The sequence below is a fragment of the Lytechinus variegatus genome, chromosome 2 (genome assembly GCF_018143015.1).
Source record: "Lytechinus variegatus isolate NC3 chromosome 2, Lvar_3.0, whole genome shotgun sequence".
In the NCBI taxonomy this organism is placed as follows: Eukaryota; Metazoa; Echinodermata; class Echinoidea; order Temnopleuroida; family Toxopneustidae; genus Lytechinus; species Lytechinus variegatus.
The window spans coordinates 47,398,502-47,420,186 of record NC_054741.1 but is presented as its reverse complement, the minus strand read 5'-3'; the positions used below and the strand labels follow the sequence as shown (position 1 = coordinate 47,420,186).

Below are 21,685 nucleotides of genomic sequence, written 5' to 3'. Positions count from 1 at the left end.
AAAAAAACAATAAAAAATAGAGATTTCAAAACAAAGAAATACATAATAAATCAAAAACAAAGAAATACATCAGAATTTTGAAACACGGAAGGAAACAAGAATATATCCAACATCTAATAAATTACTTTGAAACATTCAACTTTCTGGCTGCTAATGAATATTCATTTATCTCTAATTTGGATAAGTATTTTCACTTTTTGATGATATAATGTCAAAATATAAAGTAAATATCACCTTTCTTCAGTACACAACTAGAAAAAAAATTATGCCCAGAGGTGGTAATCAATATGTGAAATTTAGAATTTCGAGAAAAATTAGCATATGCGCATAATTAATTACTATTATAATCTAATAATTATACAATTTCAATACTGTTGAGTGAGCTGTCTTTTAGATTACATGACTGGCTACTAACATGCTTGATTCCATTGCATTTTCTCAAAAAATGGGGGGAAACTACAAAAACTGAAAATTCCTTGAAAAAATTTGATTATTTGCATAATTAATTCGATAAATAAAAAAATGATAATAAATATCACAAATTTGACAACGCATTCTTGTAAAATACTTAATGAGACACCCACACACCAAACTTGGTCGCAATCGGTCTATAAACGGCCGAGATCTGAGGGGGGGGGGCTAATAGCCCCCCCCCCCCCCGGGCTATGCAATTTCAAAATAGCCCAGGCTATATAGGGTTAAGCCTTGTAACATGATCCATTATGAGCTATCACGCAGATTGGGATAAGGTGTCACAACAGACCATGCACATTGCGCACTCGGATGTATCATACGTAGCTATCTTTCAATTCAAATCTAAGTGGTGATTACATGTTAATGTCATGTTACTGATGATCACTAGCTCCTAATAGTTCTATCTACCACAAAATGTGATAGAATGGGGAAGGGTCATTGGCCACACTGATATATCACTTACAGAAATATGCATAGATTCCAAAAGCAGGCATTAACAAATTTTAATACGAAAAATGGAAATACATTTCACATCAAATAAAGATTCTAAATGCCCCTTTAGAATAAACATTCATTTAAAACATGCAAATTCGTCAAGATATGAATTCCAACCAACTAGCTTCCGAGTTTTGGATTTCAGAAGTCATAATGGCCACTTGCAGGGAAATTCCCTCTGTCCCATTCTGTCGCCATGGAAGTGTTGGATGAAACCTGCTCTTGTTGAAAATTTCAATGGAAATTTGCTCTCAGTCCATCGGAAGCAAATAATTCAACAACTTACCATTGTTGTGAATAACTAGTGAATGAAAATCAACAAAATCATGCTCCCTGAAAATCCTCCAAGAATGTTCCATTTTGACAATGATAATAATCAAGGGCTAGCTTTCACTTGTCCTTGAATTGTTTGCTTTCCGTTTTGTCTCGTTCTTCTTTGCACCTCTTTATGATTCTATCAAAGCTTCCAAGATAAAGATGTGAAATGACCCTGAATAATCCCATAAATGCAACCTGAAAGAATAGAACAAAAACATCGAAGTATTAAGTTACAAACTGCGATAACCATACATTCATTGTAATTTTAATTGAAATAACTTACTACATGTCCACAGACTCTTTTGTGAAAGTGTAGACATGTAATAATGATAATAATTCTATATTATCATTTTCTAAATCAGTTGAATTAAATCATCCAGTGTGCAAATAAAATCATTTGAAATAATTTCTCAACATTATAAGAATTCATGCCAAATGGAATTACTGCCCAGGGTACCTCATACTTTATAATACCTCAAGAAACTACAGGTATATTTTAAACTAAGATAAATTTTTTAATTTTACAAAAAACATGGTTTAGGATGCTTGAAAGAGAGACAGAGAGAAGACTTAAACTGACCTGTTGAACTCCAACCATCATAGATGTGACTGGCGACATACCACATGTCAAGATTGATAACATGTAACCATCCATTCCAACATAGCTAAGAAACACTGCATTCTGAGGTAAGAAAAAGGATAACATTCCTCAGTCTCTCAAGGTACTAAGACTGTTGCACCACTGACTAAACAAACAAAATATGACGTAGTCTAATATGACTGCATTACTGAAATAAGAAAGAATTACAAATACATGAATGAGTTTAAACAAGTTAAGATTCATGGTTATGTAAGTGTGTTTTGAGATGTTTTTTTTTTAAGAGGTCAAGAGAAGAGAGGTTAAAGTAAGGCAAAAGCAATTTTGTGTCTCGGCCACTTATGAAAATAACCAGAAATATTGTGATTCGCGAGGGCACGCAACAGAATTATATTGAAACTTCATTGTGAAATGACTGGGACGGAATAACACTTGTCATAAGATCCTTGCACGTACATGTAAACTTTAACGTTGACCTAAAAATGACCTTTGACCTCATCATGTGACCTCGGACTGCAGCATAACATGCAGGTCCCCCAAGTCCATCTACCATCCATGTCTGCTTGAAAAGCGACTTACGGCTGCGGAGCTAGGTGTCATAAGAGAGTCTTGCATGTAAACTTTAACGTTGACCTGAAAATGACCTTTGACCTTAACATGTGATCTCCGACTGTAGCATAACTTGCAGGTCCCCCAAGTCTATCTACCATCCAAGTTTGGTTGAAAAGCAACTTACGTTTGTGGAGTTATGTGTCATTAGATTAGTGACGGACGACAGACGACATTTGGATCCCTAAGTCTCGCCTCCACATCTGGTGGTCGAGACAATAAGCTCTGGTAAATTGGACAACAGCACCCTCAACACTATGCATTGTGTTGAACGCCTCATGATATAAAACCATAGCTTCATTTTTTTTTAAAACAAATGCCAATGAAAAAGATGTCATAAAATGTCATGAAATTATTTTGTAATGCACTCCTTTTTGCAGTTTATTCCATCTTTAAATACTTTTCATTCTTTTAAGTGTTGAAGGACAAGAAATACGAGAAACTCAATTATTATTGATAAAGACAATGACTTTATATCAACAAGAAATGGATACGTAAAAACAAAAGGAAAAGGAAAGAAATTTGCTGAAACTTACCAGAGAATCTTGGACAATAATTCTGGCCACATCCTGTGCGGCATAGAGTCCTGATGTTTCAGATATCAATCTTGTTTCTTCCGGCTGTAAAACAAATAGATAAATGAAAGTGAATCAAAGGTAATGAGATTGTTGTGCAACATATCCATAGATCCATTTTAAAGAGCATTTGTCATCTTACCCTAAAACTAGGACTGACAGAACAAATCCTCAGACAGGATAAAATCATCTCTTAATAAAAAGGTAAGTTTTCTCTCAATCAAAATGGTGTATTCTTTTTCAAATATGTTCTGAACAACATACCGAATCTGTAGAAGTATTCTTCTGTGTAAAAACAGAATTTATTTGATAAGTCATGTAAGACTGAGCACACATTAAAGGCAAACTTGTCACAGGAGACATCTATTCCATGCTATGAGTGAATTTCACTCAGCATTTTCTTGCCATTTCAATGTGTGCTCACTTTTAACCATTAAAATTACTCCCTGGTCTTAAAACGACACGTAAAAACACTTTTCTTGATGATTTTTTTTTAATTATCACCATAGATTTAAAATTTTGAGCTTTCCCTTACATGAAGAACATGATTATCTGGATAAAATTGACTTGGTCCAATGATTAATTACAAGTAACAACAACACTTGATAACAAAGTCATCAGAAAAAAAAATCTTGACAAAACTTAATTTCGAAAATGAAACTTGTGGTTTTAGAAAAATTACAATTTTGCATGATTGATGTGTTTACAAACGTGTTTCAATTTCATGCAGAACTTAATCAATAAATGTGGGAACAACCTTACTGAGAACTTCTGACGAAACTTTTAGTCAAAAAGTGAGATTATTTTTATTTTGGGTATAGCTTCTTTTTGTTCAGTTTTAAAACTGAACAACCAATCTCACATAATTATTTTAAATCTGTAAATCTGTAGAAGTATTCTTCTGTGTAAAAACAGAATTTATTTGATAAGTCATGTAAGACTGAGCACACATTAAAGGCAAACTTGTCACAGGAGACATCTATTCCATGCTATGAGTGAATTTCACTCAGCATTTTCTTACCATTTCAATGTGTGCTCACTTTTAACAATTAAAATTACTCCCTGGTCTTAAAACGACACTTAGAAACACTTTTCTTGATAATTTTTTTTTCAATTATCACCATAGATTTAAAATTTTGAGCTTTCCCTTATATGAAGAACATGATTATCTGGATAAAATTGACTTGGTCCAATGATTAATTACAAATATCAACAACACTTGATAACAAAGTCATCAGAAAAAAAATCTTGACAAAACTTAATTTCGAAAATGAAACTTGTGGTTTTAGAAAAATTACAATTTTGCATGATTGATGTGTTTATAAACATGTTTTAGTTTCATGCAGAACTTTATTAATCAATAAACGTGGGAACAACCTGACTGAGAACTTTTGACGAAACTTTTAGTCAAAAAGTGAGGTTATTTTTATTTTGGGTATAGCTTCTTTTGTTCAGTTTTAAAACTGAACGACCACTCTCACATAATTATTTTCATATAAAACCTTTGGCACTTTGGTAAATATGAAATTTTTGTGGTCATTCCATGGAAGCATTGTTCTTGGCAACATTTTCATGTCATAACACCAATCATTTTTTTAAAGTAGATCACGCGAACAATAATGGGTCTAGTTTCACTACGTACTGATTAATTTCTAAACTCAAAGTGAGAGTCCAGGGTCCTGTAACACGAAGCTTAGCGATTAATCGTACGCTTGATTTTCATGATTGATTGTACATTGTAGCCAATGGAATCAATCGTAGGAAAAGTCCTACGATCATTGCTAAGCTTTGTGTTACGGGTCCCAGGTGTGGGAATGGTCCAAACAATCACTTGTTGAGTTTTTCAACTTCTTTGTATATGATTTTAGAGAAAAAAAAATATCTACATGTACTGCAAAATATTGCTCTTTAGATACCCTAACACAAATACATATCATTTTACAAAACCTCAAATGGTTGGGCCAGACATTGTGCTTGAATGTAGTTCCATATACATGTACATATGTGAATATGCAATTTAACTCAGCAGCAAAGATAAATGAACGGAAATTGCAACGAACACTGATTTCATGGAAATTCTGTAAAACCAAGGTTACTTGTCAATGCACGTATATCACCGTAGATTTACTTTTGGAACAGAATTCTAATTTTGTAAAATCATGAAATCATGGAGCTGAAGACAAGCAGACTGAAGATCACCAACACAGATAAGCATGTATGGGACAGTGTATTATTAGTGCTTGGAAAAAGACATGGCACCTGGTGGGTATACCATGCATACACTGCTTATTTTTTGGCAATTACAAAACATCTTCAAAAATCCTTTTATGCAATATATTTTATATTCATAGATGAAGACAATTGGGCTGCCATTTTATTGGATTATGTGAGAACTCACTAAAGCTAGCTGGTATTCATCTTTTAATTTGTGATAATTTTGGAGATACTTAATATTGAAGTACATGTATTATCTTTAATAACTTTAAGACAGTTTCTACTTAATTCGATAAACAAATCATTGCTTTATATTTTAATTGGGTTCATTAACACCCACAGTATATAAATATATGTAAATCAATAATGAATGCTATAGCACTTAAAGGACAAGTCCACCCCAACAAAAACTTGATTTGAATAAAAAGAGAAAAATTCAACAAGCATAACACTGAAAATTTCATCAAAATCGGATGTAAAATAAGAAAGTTATGACATTTCAAAATTTTGCTTCATTTCTCAAAAACAGTTATATGAACGAGCCAGCTACATCCAAATGAGAGAGTCGATGATGTCATTCACTTACTACATGTATTTCTTTTGTTTTTTATTGTTTGAAATATGAAATATTTTGATTTTCTTGTCATTGTCATGTGAAATGAAGTTTCATTCCTCCCTGAACACGTGGAATTCCATTATTTTAACATTTGTGCTTCAGGCAAGGAGGTCCTATTCGTCAAATTCTTAAAAATTGAAATATTGAATAATTCAAACAATAAAAAACAAAAGAAATAGTGAGTGAGTGACATCATCAACTCTCTCATTTGGATGTAACTGGCTCGTTCATATATCTATTTTGTTAAAAATAAGCGAAACTTTGATATGTCATAACTTTCTTATTTTACATCTGATTTTGATCAAATCTTCAGCATTTTGCTTGTCTGATTTTTCTCTATTGATTCAAATCAATATTTTTCTGAGGAGGACTTGACCTTTAAAGTGAAAAAAGAAAAAGACATTAAGAAAGGTTTCATATCAATGCATATCAAGTCTTGTTTTGATTTATGTCCATTTGGAAAATTCAGACGTCAGCTGATGAAATAAGGAACAATATAATTTGCCGATTCATTGTCTCAATTGCTGATTTGCAAGGTTTTGATACAAGAGGATCTCAAGAGCTCTGGGAAAAATTAATACATCTCTTTCAAATTCAATTAAAGCCGTAGAATAAGTTTACTTTTTCTTTTTTGTTTAAAGGGAAACACTTGCTTTAGGAAGAAGTAAAACAATAATTGATAGCTTTAAATTATCAAATTAAATAAAGTTCTTTTCCTAACATTTAGAAAGACTACTGTTAGCTTTAATCTATTAAATTAAAGTACCTTTCCTAACATTTAGGAAGACTATAGTTAAGATCAACAGCAAATGCCCTCACAATTATAATCAAGAAATAAACATATTTGGTGGAAAATTAGAATGTAGACCCATTCATGCATATCAGTGCATAATGCATGTGATTCTAAGCAGACTTGCATCCATATTTTGTCATTCTATAGCTGATCCCGAAATATTATAGCATTTACTTAGTTTTGGTTCATAATAATCAACAAGTTTTGATCACTTTTATGCAATTTCTGTCATAATTCCATCTCATGATCAGAAGCGAAGTTACCGTTCATCGTCTCTTGACAGAATGAACAAAAAAAAATCTTTGAAATTTCAGTTTCATATTCCAACAAATCATATCACACCAATGTTACATGATGATTCTTTAAGGTCATCAAAATCCAGATGCGCCCATCCCCACTCCTCTACTCATAACAGCTTGGGAATAGTGCTCTTAAGGCCACCGCACACCTTACGACCCGACCGGTCGCCGACTGGGTGAGGGAGATGTGACGTCACAGCTCTTGTCAGCTTGAGCGTCGCAGACCGGTCAGAGACAAGTCGCAAGGAAAATCGGAAGGATTTGACATGTCAAATCCTCATGACTGGATCGCAAGCTCAATCCAACCTCCAGCCAATCAGACAGCAGAGTTGAATAACGCGTATTATGATAAACAACGCGCATACGCAGTAGTAAGCGCAATTTCTCAGATGCTATGCCAAAAAGCAAAAAGGGCATGCGTGAGTCGCAGATCGGATCGCAAGGTGTGCGGTGACGAGGCTTATGACTGCCTTGCGATTCATCTGCCCTCACTCAGTCGCAAGCCAGTCGGCGGGTCGTAAGGTGTGCGGTGGCCTTTAGATATAGGCTTCAGCATGGATTAATTAAGGTAAAAACCCCCTCCTTTCAATGAGTGTCACTAAGTGAGCACATAATACGCCCCCCTGTAATGCGGAAAATGGAGTTATTGGTCAAGCAAGAAAATTGGAAGGTGGCGACTTCACCTTTGACCTTCTGTCCTCAAAATAAATAGAATTGCTGAGATCTATGCTAGTATCTTACACACCAAATTATATGAGCCTAGGTTTAGTCAAATTGAAGTTATCGCGTTTACAAGGAAAAGTTAACGGATAGACGGACGGACATCAAGCATGATACCATAATACGTCCCATCGAGGATGGGCGTATAAAAAGAAAACAAGGAAAACTAGAACTATCACTGACGGTTATTAATACTTCCACCCTATGATGTTACCATTGCAACAGTTTGGAACACATGGGGAAAAATGTCTTGCCCTTCTTTACCCCTAGACCTATGTATGAGCAAAATATCATGAGAATTGGTTAATAAGTGGAATGCCTCTGGCAGTCTACATGTAACCTGCATCACATGATTCAATATAGCAGCAGTCCTGACTTTGATAATTACTATAACTCGCACAAGATGTTCAGTGATACTTGGTTACTCTTATGTCCACGTTTTTTTTAAACTAGACCAATACACTTTACAGAGATACAAGTATGATGGTAATTGAACAAACACCCCCAACATGGCCAGGTGAACATGGCCAAAGTTCACTGACCTTACATGACCTTTGAACTTCATCATGTGACCTGAAACTTGCACAGGATGTTCAGTGATACTTGATTACTATTATGTCCAAGTTTCATGAATCAGATCCATAAACAATCAAAATTATAATGGTAATTAAAAAACTTAAAATTCGGTTAAGATTTGGTGTCGACGCTGCCGCCGTCGGAAAAGTGTTGCCTATAGTCTCACTCTGCTATGCAGGTGAGACAAAAACTGATGATAGTTCAATCCACAAGATTTTTGCCTAATTTTTGACATATAATATATTGTTACCATGGCAACACAATTTCAGACACATGCAAAAATATTTTCTACACATCTTTACCTCATAACCCAGGCCTGCATAACCAATGTGTGAGCAAAATTTCATGAGAATTGGTCAAAACTGAGGAAGTACTTTGATGCGCAAGATGTGCAACTGACCAACCGACCGCCCGCTGATTCCTATACCCCCTTCAAACTTTGTTTGACGGGGTATATAAAAGAAAAGAAATAAAGAGGAATGATAAACCTTACCTGTGTTTCTAACTCAGCTTGAAGCATGGGTGTATCGGTGTCAGGTGGAAAGTTGAGGGTCACATATATGTCGTACGGCTTTACCTGAAAAAAATGGTGATAACAATGAGAATTAACAATTTTACTACTACTACTACTACTACAGAGCTACCAACCTGAAAAAGAACATTTCAGTATTTTTGAAATTGAAAATCAGTATTTTAGTGAGGAAATCAGTATTTTCAAAAAATACCATAGGACAACACATAAAGCTGAAACTTTAGAAATCAGTACTAAATACTGAAAATCAGTACTACTTGGCAGCTCTGCTACTACTACTACTACTACTACTACTACTACTACTACTACTACTACTACTACTACTACTACTACTACTACTACTACTTCTACTACTACTACTACTACTACTACTACTACTACTACTACTACTGCTCCTATTACTACTACTTCTACTACTACTACTACTACTACTACTACTACTACTACTACTATTACTACTATTACTGCTACTACTACTACTACTACTACTACTACTGATAATAATAATAATGATAACATCAATAAGAATATCAATACATTCATATTGATATACTTCCTTTCAAACTACAATGTATCTGCATTAAATTGTAATGATTATTTGTCTAAAAATTAAGAAACAAATGATTGAAGTGTCCATTCTACTGTTGGCTAATAATTGTTAACATTCAAAGAGTTTGGCTGGGCAAGATATTTTATTATATTTATGAAACAAATTATCAAAAAATGTGCAATGCCTGAATATTAGATTCATGAGCCAAAATCTTCTTCAAACAAGAGTTCATGAATAAAACAAGTATTGAATAATACACTGTGTTTTCTCTACCATTAAGCTATACAAAACCTTAAAATCAGTTATTTATTTTTATAAATCATGAAATATCCAGAGCAATATGTTTATGTGAAGAGCAAAACAAGTATATTTCATAAAATATACCATTAGCAATGCAAATAAATGTAATAGAGTGATTTACCTCCATTTGAAGAGCTTCTGCAAATCCCCTAAGAGCAAACTTTGATCCACTATACGAGGAGTAACCATAGAGTCCTAGTTGACCAGCTTGTGATGAGATGAAAACGATACGCCCATGTGATTGCTTCTTCATATACGGTAATACGGCACGTGTAGCATAGACCGAGCCCAGGTAGTTCACCTCCATGTCTTTCTGCAATGTTAGGAAAAGAATAACATCACTAGTGACTTGTTAAAACCTTAAGTTTCGTAATTTTGAGGACAGCTTTAGTAGACAGCTCAGTGAAAGCTTTACTTCAGATTTGTGCCATTAATATGTGAAAACTTTCCTTTGTAATAAAAAAAGAAAGGAAGTTCTTTACATTATTTTAGAAGACAGTTGGCAGACAAAAAGAAGTTGTCATCACTGCAATAATTCTTTTTTAGCTGCCCTCGAGATATGGGTTTTAAAAGCCCGCCAATGTTAAAATTTCCATTCAAAGTCATCACTAAATCTGACAAACTATAAATGAAGAACATACATTGCTACCGATTCGGTTTATTCACAATGCGGTGCGCCATCTATCGGTTGCAGTAAACAGGCAGTTGCAATGCATCATCGAAAAAGTCAACGTCTGTTGCACGTGCTAGTACTGAACTGAATGCATGCATAAGGTTATTCAGAGTTATCTGACGTGGCTCGACTGGATACGCTGTTTACTAGGGGTCCAGGAGGTAGGAAAGTTAGACCGTTTTTGTGTCATACATGGTTTTCATTTTTGAAGCACTACCACTGTGAGCTGCCTGCGTGATGTCAACCCCAAAGTTCAAATTTGGCCTGTTCGCTGAGCTGGTGCACCGTATTGTGAATCCATTGAATTAGAACTCCTTGGGAGCAATTCAGGAAATATGTAACAAGTGATTTTCACTGACTATATGTAATAAGCTACTGAAATCCATGCACCTCATTGGCTCACAGCAAATATTTCAGTGATATTTTTCATGAAATACTAGCAGCATTTATCCTTAATATCGAGTGAGTATTGATTTGTATATAACTGTTCTAGTACAGTGGAAAATGTGTTGGTTTTATATATTTTTGGGGATTCCAATGAAGGCTTTCATTCTGCTTCTGCTATAAAAGTACTAAGCTAGTCTGCTGTGCAAACCCTTCACTCAAGATAAGGGTCTTAATGTGCAGCCTACTCATGCCTTGTGTACTGAAGGCCCTCTCGCTTGAAACAGCAGGTTTTGTATGTGCTAGTCTTTGAATGGAGACACACTTGCTGATCAAAGTTTCAATCAGGGTCTGTGCCTGCAGACTAGTAATAAGCAGCGATATGATAAGAAAAACATAGACACTTTGATAAAGAAAAAAAAATCGGGCTTACACCCTGGAGATAAAGATTTCAAGCTCGGTCTTGGAAATATATCAGAAATATCTTGAATCAAGTGAGATTTTTACCAGCCATTTATAGCTTGGAAATCTCCATCAGACGACAGAATCATTGCCTGGCAAGTGCTTCATTTCCCTTTAGTTCTTTTCCTGATTTCATTTTGTAGATCTAAAATGTAATCTTTTAATTGGGTGCAAGACACAAATGCACATTAATTGAATAAACGATAAAGACTTACTTCCTTCAAACAAATAGAATTGGAAGAGGGATTGGTCAAAGCAGAGAAGAATCAAATTCCCCCTCCCCCACCCCACCACACTATTTTGCAGGGGAAAAAAACCTGCATTTTTCAGTCAATGATATACACATACCTTGAACTCAGATATCTCCAGCTCTTCAAAAGCAAGTGCACTAGATTTCCCAGCACTGTTGATCAACATATCACATGGACCCATTACCTCTACTGACTAAGAATAAATCAGAAAATAATAAACAAGATAGATATCAAAATATCATATAAATATTTAAGATAAATCCTTTCAAAACCTCCAGAGTGCCACTTCATGAACCATAATATAAGAAAACTTGTTTCACCTTCTAATCAGGAGACAATTAGAATTTTACATATTTCATATAATGAAATACAAAATAAATAGTGAGTGGATGACGTCATCAATCTCCTCATTTGCATATCGACCACGATGTGCATAGAACTGTTTTAAGAAATGAAGCGAAACTATAAAATGTCATAACTTTCATATTTGACATCTGATTTTGATGAAATTTTCAGTGTTATGCTTGTTGGATTTTTCTCTTTGTGTTCAAATCAACTTTTTGTTGGAATGGACTTAATGAATCAAATTCTCATAAACATATAATTTGTAGGTTGAATGTGTTACCTCCGCAATGGCCTGTTCTACGGATCCATAATCCTTTGCTAAATCCACAGATATGCAGAGAATTTTCTAGTGGGATTTCAAAAGAAAAGGATATCAAAATGATTGACAGGTTGAAAGTATTTAACTATCAGTCTTGCATGTACATGTAGCACTAACCATATTCTTATCCTTATAATCACTCAAAATTGATGCAGAAACAAAGAAATAAGAGCAAGTTGAACTAAAACTTGAAAAAGGATGGACATGACCTCAAACCGTTTGACCTTTTGACACCTAGTTGACCTTGACCCCATCTTTCTCATGAAGCTCACACATGGAATTACCCAAGGAATGAGAGCAAGTTAAGAAAGTGAAATACATATTTTTAACAGACTATTAACAGACAAATATAAAACCAATGGGAAAGGCAATTACAAGGTCCCTGCCGAAGTTAGTTTGGACAAGAACATCATGAGGCTTACCAGAGGTATGACAATGAATTTTGTATAAAATCAAAGATAGACAAAGCGGATGTGATATAAATATACCACCTTATACAAGTAGTTTCGTCCAGAAATTGGAGGTAAAAAAATCAGAGGACCCTTTAATTTGTAGAATCACTGAAAATCCATACTAGAGAATAATATAATATCCTTATGGAAATCATTTGTGGCTTCATTAGAAATGAATAAGGTTTTATTTTGTTTTTGTACTACTGAAGATTATTTTCTGTCTTGGAATTTCTCTGTTGAAATAGTCCTTGTATATCATAATCATACTGTAACATCTCTTCTCAATGATTTATTGCATAAATTAAATATCTAGTGATTTTTCACGAAAATAATAAACACAGAAAGAAATTACATTATCAGGAAGAAAAAATTACACTGTAAAAAAATTCCACTCGTTAACTTAGAAAATCATTACCTGATGTCCCTTGTCAATGATATACTTCTCAAGGTCAAGTTTGGCTTGTTTTAGTCTCTCCTATAGAGGGCAGCAAAGCAATACAAAGAAATAAGAGAATGAGTTCCTTTTTTTGGAACATTTCCAATAACATATATACATATATGAGACATAAAAAAATCATCTATATAGAGTGTATAGTGATACATAAAAAACACGTGTTTTGGTCTGCATCAATATCCTGTTCAATAGCAGAGCATATCCCTAAAGGGACCCAAATCCAACGAATATCCTATCAGCTCCTGTGTAAAACTTGAATATCGACTGTTTTCAACAGTCTACATGCAGTGCATATCTGCATACACAATGCATACCTGCATAACAACAATGGACCCAATGTGATGCACAGCATAGAGCACAATGACACTCAATGACGTCATAGTGAAATACATTGTCGCATGTTACTGTTAGTAAGTTTGATCTTGAAGTGATGATGCCTTACATTATGTGTAAGTGATAACATGACCTGTTAAAGCAAATCTATAACTTTTTTGGGGTGGGGGTGGGATAGAAGATAACAATAATATTTGATGGCTTTATTTCATGGAATACCAGAAATATTACACTCATTAGGGCCAATATATTTGGTATTTCATTCTGAGCCTTCCAAGATAATATGATTACAAAGCATATTATGTTTAAATACTGTGAGCAAAGGAATGATGACTTAAATATTGACCAAAATCAATGATTATCTCAAAAAGAAATCTTCACACAGCTCCTGTCCTTTAAAACAACAATCAGCATTCAGTTAATAATAATTATAGTAATAATAGGCATTTATATAGCACCATCTATCTAGAAATATTCTATTCCGAGGCACACAAGAAAAGAAAGAATGAGTGTCAACTGTCAGAGCCAATAACTAATACTGTTAGAAAAGATAAGACTTCAGTTTAGATTCAAAGGTCTCCAGTAATGGTATAATTCTTTAATTTAATGGCAAATTAATCCAGAGAGAAGGTGCTGAGGCAGAGAAAGCTCGTGCACCATATGCTACACATATCTTGGGAGTCTTAAGAAGTTTCTGGTGTGATGATCTCTGCCAAAAATCACATTTGAAAGAAGATTATCAAAACAGCACCAGAAATGCTCAATCTTGGTCTAGTTGAATCTATAGCACATTCTAACTTGACACTTGAAAAGAACACTCATCCAACAACAAGAAATATAGTAAAATTCAGATGAATTCAGAGAAGGTTGTGCAAGCTGCCTGTCAGCGCTAAGCCTATAGTAGATTTAATAAAGTCAAAAACCGATTTATAAACTTAAGGGTCAACACTGAATCAAACTGCTGAGTTCAAATTTCAAAATTCTCATATGGTTTGTACAGTGCTCACCTTGTTCCAAATTCCAGTAGGCAAAGAGTTAAAAAAAAATCTAAACTGAATACTTAAATAAGGTCTGTAACCTTTTTGATGGAGCAGGAGAGCAGGACAAAATGAAAAACAGATTATTTTTGCCTAGTTTGGGAATATGAAAATGAAATCATCAAAGTTACTGTACAATGTATGTAAAAACAAAAACAAATCAAGTACGATGCTATAGATTTTGACTGTACCTGATTTCTTGCTAAGAGTGTAACACTAGCACCTTGTCTGAGGACTTCCATAGCAACAGCTTTACCGATGCCACTAGAACCACCAGTGATCTGGAACAGAGAGGTAAGATATTACCAAGTCATTTAAAGTCTGGAAAACTATGTCGTTCATTTTTCTTTTTACTTTCTCAATGAATTTTACTCCTAACTCCATGATTCTGTATTACAAATAATTATCCTTTGATATTAAAGTATCCAAACGAGTATATTGCCATGTTTTTCCCATCTATAATAATAATGGTTCAAAATATATTTATCATATCTTTAAATTTATACAGAAAAACTTTACCCGCAGACAGGCTTTTGAAATGTACAAGGTTTTTTTTCTGTGATTTTGGCAATTTCTGTTTACTCTGGAGAGTAGTGGAGACCGGGGTTAGTTGGAATGTGGGGTAAGGTGAAACATTGTAATTTTTTTTAAAGCCTGTAAAATAAATCTATGCAATACTGCCCTCAATTTACTGCTATTAATAATACAACAGTGTTGTATTATTATTGCAATAAATTGAGGGCAGTATTGCATAAATTTATTTTACAGGCATTAAAGAAAATTACAATGTTTCAACTTACCCCGCGTTCCAACTAACCCCGGTCTCCCCTACATGCAGACATCTCATGACACAAAGTGATAGCAGGGCTACATCTTACAAAGAGTTACGATTGATCCAATTATCAAATCAAATTACAATGAGAAAAGCAAGCAGAAACCCAGACTTGTTCAAACCGATAATTGTTATTCTAAATACATGTATACATGCAGTAAGCAAACTTAATTTTTATCTACATCGGTATCAAATCTTTTTCTTAAATATTTTCTTTTTTAAGACAGGAAGATCTTTAGGATTGTTAATGTCAACAAAATATTGAACCTTTTTATATAATGTTGTAAGGAATTTGGCCTTGGGTTTTCCTTTACCAAATCAAAGAATTGTAGGATTGTAAAGAACCACATCAATATTATCAAAGAGCCTCAGACTACAGCTGGATGTGTCCTAATTTTACGCCCCCTTATCAATTTTTCGTTTTTTCAACTTCGAAAGGTTACATGTATTTCACAACTGAGCTCTTTGTATAAAAAGTTATAAGTGACTTTACAGAACGACCTTACTTTATGGATGACCTTACAAAAGTTTGGTGACCCTTTCTTAGTATTTTGAATTGGTGAATGTCATTTACCAAATACTCAAGGCATATTTTCTTTGTTTAAGCAATGGTAGCAGGTTTTCAAACCTAGCAAATGTAATGAAATCTATATCCTGAAATGAAACATACAATATTATATTTTTTTTCATTTCCCATATTTTCTTTTTTTCCCTTCTATTTTCACATTCCTAAAATTGCTACTCTGAGGTGTAAAACTTATTTCAAATGATTGTTTAACCATCAAATGCTGTAAAAACTCTGGATCTCGATCATGCCTAGTTATAAATGAAATTTCAGAGCTAAATGTATAATGTTGAGGCACAAAATATTGTCCTTTTGTGGGGATTCAAGAGAGGAAGCAAAGTGACAGTGCTTTAACATAACGTTTATACCTGTAGTTCTGAATGTTAGATTTGATGCGTTAACTTCCCCTTCAGATGGGGCTGGGTCACCGGATGTGGACAAACTGTCATGTGAATAGATCCCCTCTTATTTTCTCCCCTTTATTCCTTTTTTCTTTATGCCACTAATAAAGTCATGTCCATCTACCCCCCCCCCTTAATATGCCACTGATTACATAATTATCTTCTTGGAAATACAGAGAATGGAATTACTAAACGGAATCACCTTCTCCCCTTAATATGCCACTGATTACATAATTATCTTCTTGGAAATACAGAGAATGGAATTACTAAACGGAATCACCTTCATTATTCTTTGCTGGTGATTTAAAGGAATGGATATAGAATTAGGGAAAGGGCACAGAAAACAAAACAAGGAACAATATGGTAATTGTGTAAGGCCAATAACAAAACATAACTGTATATCTAATTAAATGTGAAATATTCAGAGTGTACGAGACTGATTATATCTCTTCTTGGAAATACAGAGAATCAAAATCATCTTGATTCATTGTTGGTGAGAAGGAAAGAAGGAAAGGCAATTTGGGAACGGGTGGGAAACAAAAGAAGGAAATGCCACATGTGGGATACTCATTTACAGATAGAACAGGTGTCTTCTGTGAAAAATACAGAATGGAAATCACCTTGCAAGTGTTCTTTGTTGATGATCAGGGAAATACATGTAGAATTAGGAGGGAAACTATAAGGGAAAAATAATTTTGTGGAAGATGATATAGAGAAGTGTTATCTAGCAAATGAAATGCTGAAATTATTTTCAATACTGTGTCTGTTGGGACAATTTTTTTTCAATAATGCACTTTTGTGGCACTGCATTTTTCAGCTGATATCAATAAATTTTTTTTATCAAAATTTTCAGAAAATGACAGCGCATCAGAAAAGCTTGTGATCTAAGGAATTTTTATTACCCTTTTTACCCCTGTACATCTAGGCCTAAATGCATAGTCCACCTCTATTCCTGCTATTCCTTCTTCACTTTAATACCCCCCCTCCCTCTTCCACAAAAACCCACCCACATTCTTGCCTCTCGGGCAAAAATATTAGAATCTGGTTTCCCAAGATTCTATACTTGTACATGCATCAATAATATGTTGAGGAAATTTCCTACTTTTCCTTTTCTTTAATTAAAATCTTGATCGATCCATTGGTACATTATCCATAAAAAAGTAGACTCTACATGTAATCCCTTAAAGCAGCAGCTTAACAAGCTAAACTAGCAGTAGCACCTCATCATGCCCAGCAAATTTTGAAAATGCTTTCCTTCTTCATGCACCATCCACGTCTGGACTAGTCCCTTGCTTGGGTATCGTTTTGATCCGTTAAAATAGTGTTTGGAATTCTTCATGAGAAGTCTAAAAGAGGCAAATGAAGTATTTTGAACCAGCTACATCCAAGACATAATCCAAGGTATCAAAAGTCAAAGCAAAAATGACTGATGTGGGGTCCATTGCAAAAAGAGTTGTGTTTAAACGCAAGTGGAAAAAATAAATCGCAAGTCCCAAATGCTTGCTGTTGATTGGTTGAAATCAAGTTGCGCCTCATTTTTAGAGTTGCGATTGATTGCAACTCTCACTGCAACGGGCCCCTGCTGACTGGGCCTGAAGCCCAAAGCTTTTTTTTTCAAGTCAAGAAAATTATATCCTTTTCTATTCTTTCAAATTTTTAATTTTACTAAGGCTAAGAAAATCATCAATTTTTTTTTCTATTTAAAAAAAATTATATTTGATCTTAAAATTTTAGGTGCACAGGCATGTCCCCAAACCCCTCCTACGTGCATCTTGCCAACAAATAAGATTGAGGCAATGTTCCAAAAAGGGCAAGAGGCAAGGAGATAAATCAGAGTGGCTGAGATGCCAGGTGAGGCTAGGACTTCTGCTCTAGCTAGTTTAGACTGAAAAATCTGCTGTTTCGCAAGAATTTGTAAACATTTTCTGATTCTTTAGTCCTCCTGCTACACAGATGGAAGTCTCCTATAGGCTTTAACTACAACGTCTGTTGAGAAAATGGTGAGCTATCGCACCCTCCTCGATGACTGCTTAATTTCCCCCTTTTGGTGGGGGAAACACAGCACGTTAATGTAAAGTTGGTAAAGGTGTTAAGAATCAGCTTTTTGCTGTGATTTAATATCAAAAATTTTTATTGGAAAAGACCTGCGCAGTGTCAGTTTCCAATGATCGATCATGACACTGACAACATGTTTCTTTTGCAATGCAATGCATGGCATGCCAATGCAGCTTGAACCAACATCTGCGTGAGCCAACATACAGCTCTTGACTGAAGTTACTAACCTTCATCTGTACAGAGACTCAATGTATGATGGGCGGACCTATTGCTCTACGCACTTTGTTTACAAACAATAAAAACTATGCAAATTTTAATATTTGAACATATTACAATTATCTTTCACTAATTGTGGCAAACATTCTAAAGATCATTAACCGAGAAGAAAATATCACAAAACTCACTAATACGAAAATCCCGCCTTATTTTCCGAACACCTCTTGATTTCGCCGCCTGATTTAGAAGGGGTCCTAAAGCTATGCACTTGATTCATCATGCAACAAAATAGTATTTCCTGTGCCTCAATTTCTAAAATAAATGTACATGTTCATATTATTATAGGACAACATAAAATTAAAGTGAATTCAACTCCAAAATTCCAAACAGTTGTGGGTTTTCTCTGAATTTAGAGATTTACAGCAGCCTCTGTAGAAAAAAAATGAATATGAACCGTTCGTCACTCTGCAGTCATAATTCTACACGCTAGAGTGCGCATTTGCCAGAAACAAAGTTTATGCAAAATCTGACTCAAAATGCTGGAAAAATAATGAACTTCGGGCATTCCATGTGATGGCCTCAAACTGCAGCCTTTCTCATCAAAATACCCGAATCGTGAGCAAAGTGAAAGGGTGCGAAGACATGGGGGATAGTCAAGAATTACCGGACACTATTATGATTCCGTGCACGCATATTACCGCGTACGAAAACAATTTTGTACCGTAAGACTTCCACAGTTCAATTTCACATATCAACACAAAAAACAAGATTGCAAAAACAAGGCGAAAAAAATTCAACTTTTACTATTATCTCTAACATGACATAAAATTCTTAATTCTCTGTAGATGCAGTATAATCAAGAATATTTTTACCTGTCCCAAATTATGATGTGATTCGTCAAACACAAAAATTGTTTTTTGTAAGGGGGTTTGCGGCAAGTGCGATGCAAAGTGAACAGTTGGTAAATATAAAATAATTTTATCATGTCCATAATTTTCATATTTGGAAACGCAAGTGCTAATTTTGGAAAGACTTCCTTATGTCCCCTCCAATAATTAAAAAAAATGCTTCTCCAAAACTACCTTCTTTCTTTCCCTCTTTTTTCTTCTTTTTCTTCCCTTGGGAACTTGGATTCAAACCTCTTGCTGCAGAACGAAGCATCTCCAGTTTATCACCTTACTCAATGAGCTAGCAGAAATTGTTGTAAGCTATTGGTTTCACAATGGTTATCATGTATGTGTGTATGTGTATATTTTAGTTTTGTCAGACGTGTATCAATCAGATATGATTATTTACGTCTGGGACCAACCTTTAACGTCACCATCCAAAAGACGTGACCAGGGCTCGAACCTCTGCATCAATTTGTAACTTCCCCACAGCTTGGATTACAGGCGCACGCCACAACGCCTAGTCATAATATCAACCGATATTATGACTAGTCTACTCTCCAAGAGTATTGGGTATTTAAATTCTGACTAAATAAACTGATGCCATTGGGATTTACACACACTCAAATTTTTGACTGAATAAAGCAATATTTTGGTAGGCCTGTGTCTTCAACTTTTCCTTCTTAAATCTCTTATATGATGGTGGGCCCCAAGTCTGCGCACCTAACAATTTGAGTTAAGATTTAACATGAATTTCTTCTTATTTCACAAAATCTTTCACTTGATAATGTTCCTTACATCATTATGAGTTAGTGTGCCAAATATCTCATAAAAATTTGAAAAAATATGATTTACTTGGAAAAAACCTCAGGCAGTCATTTTCAGATTGAAAAAAAAATGGTACCCCATGTCTGCGCACTCATTCACTTTGGTCTTTGCACACGATTCAGGGATTTTGATGACAAAAGGCTGCATTTTGAGACCGTCACATGAAATGCCCTGAATTCATTATTTTTCCACCATTTTGAGTTGGATGTTTTCATGAATACCTGTCTATGCATTGAATGTGCAAAGTTCATGCTCGTTGCGTATATTCTTTTACTATAATCGCGCAGATACGCGGGTGCGCAGACTTGGGAGACCGCACAGACATGGGGGAATGACCATATGTTAGATAATTCTTGATAAACGTTCTCTATGTTTTTTTGTTCAATTTTAGTGGAGGGGACATGGAAGTCAACGGCGCCGTTGATCTCCGACCTTAGCGGAGGAAGAATACAGGAGAGAGAGAGGTAGGTAGACTAAACTCTAGGCTAGAATTTCCTCTGGTTGTCGTTTTTAAAGCACTGAAATAAAGGTTTCCGGCAATAGAATACACTGCCATACCTTTTCTTTAATCATATCAATCTGAAAATGACTGCACGAGGTTTTTTCCAAGAAAAATCTATTTCTTTCATGATCTGATGATACAAAGAACAATATTAACTGAAAGATTTTGTGAAATAAGAAGAAATTTGTGTTAAATCTTTACTCAAATAAAATTGTAGTTGCACAGACTTGGGTCTGGGAAAGACAAAAAATTGAAGAGCCCCGCAGCTGTCGTTTTTTAATGATTTTTTTTATCAACCCCTGGCCTTATGGTTATGACGGCTGCACGATTGCAAGCCGTCTGTCGTCTATAAGGAGAAATACATGTAAGAAAAAAAATTAAAACTAATGTTCAAAAACTCTTCGAAACAGACACAGCTGCCAGTTTAAGTCAGGCTTGGCACAGTGCTTGGCTTACAGTGCAACGTCGACGGTTCTGAGACTGCGCGCCCCCGGGTCTTGCGGGGGCAAGTACGATACCGGTACCGTTGAACTTACCACGACGTGTGCCTTGTTCAGCTTCATTCTTTTCGGTGTAATAAGTGGTGAAAGAACGTAGATTAAGAACAAAAACCCTACAAACAGGGATATTGTAATGATCAAGAATAGGGAAGCCTCCATTTTGAACTTGTCTTTAAAAAGTGTAGATTCTTTTTAACAAAGTTAATCTCACACAGCGTTTGCTCCGATATCCGCGACCCGTTGTTGCGTGTAAATTTTTCAGAAGAGTTTTTGTTGACCTTTTATGCAATGCCAATTTGTAAAAAAATCTTGGAATAAATGAACCATTATTATAGGATAAATTGACAAAAGAATTAGAATATAATTCATTAACAATAAAGTTATTACTATTTGTTACAAAAACATTACTTGCACTCAAACTAAATCTTTTAAGCTTACAGAAATGCTAATTTAAGGCCACTTATGTGTAAAGGGCCAGGGGATTCCCCCATCTGGCATTTCACGACACTCCCAATTTGTA

General features: G+C 34.9%; 1 protein-coding gene across 1 annotated transcript; it reads right to left on the bottom strand.

The window, feature by feature from the left end:
• Window positions 1–514: 514 nt before the first annotated feature.
• LOC121408192 (3-ketodihydrosphingosine reductase-like) lies at window positions 515–21,436 on the bottom strand. Its single transcript, XM_041599572.1, has 10 exons — window positions 21,202–21,436; window positions 14,571–14,660; window positions 12,971–13,030; window positions 12,065–12,130; window positions 11,537–11,632; window positions 9,791–9,982; window positions 8,781–8,864; window positions 3,031–3,114; window positions 1,868–1,969; window positions 515–1,482 (listed from the first exon to the last, which is right to left on the bottom strand). The coding sequence occupies exons 1-10, from the start codon at window positions 21,322–21,324 to the stop codon at window positions 1,360–1,362; spliced, it is 1,020 nt and encodes a 339-aa protein (XP_041455506.1). The 5' UTR covers window positions 21,325–21,436; the 3' UTR covers window positions 515–1,359.
• Between the last annotated feature and the right edge of the window lie 249 nt (window positions 21,437–21,685).

Coding starts and splice junctions, on each gene's coding strand:
- LOC121408192 (XM_041599572.1), bottom strand. CDS start 21,324: ATGGAGGCTTCCCTATTCTTGATCATTACAATATCCCTGTTTGTAGGG. Junction 11,633..12,064: donor TAGAACAGGCCATTGCGGAG/GTAACACATTCA, acceptor ATTTATTCTTAG/TCAGTAGAGGTAATGGGTCC. Junction 3,115..8,780: donor AAGCTGAGTTAGAAACACAG/GTAAGGTTTATC, acceptor TTTGTTTTACAG/CCGGAAGAAACAAGATTGAT.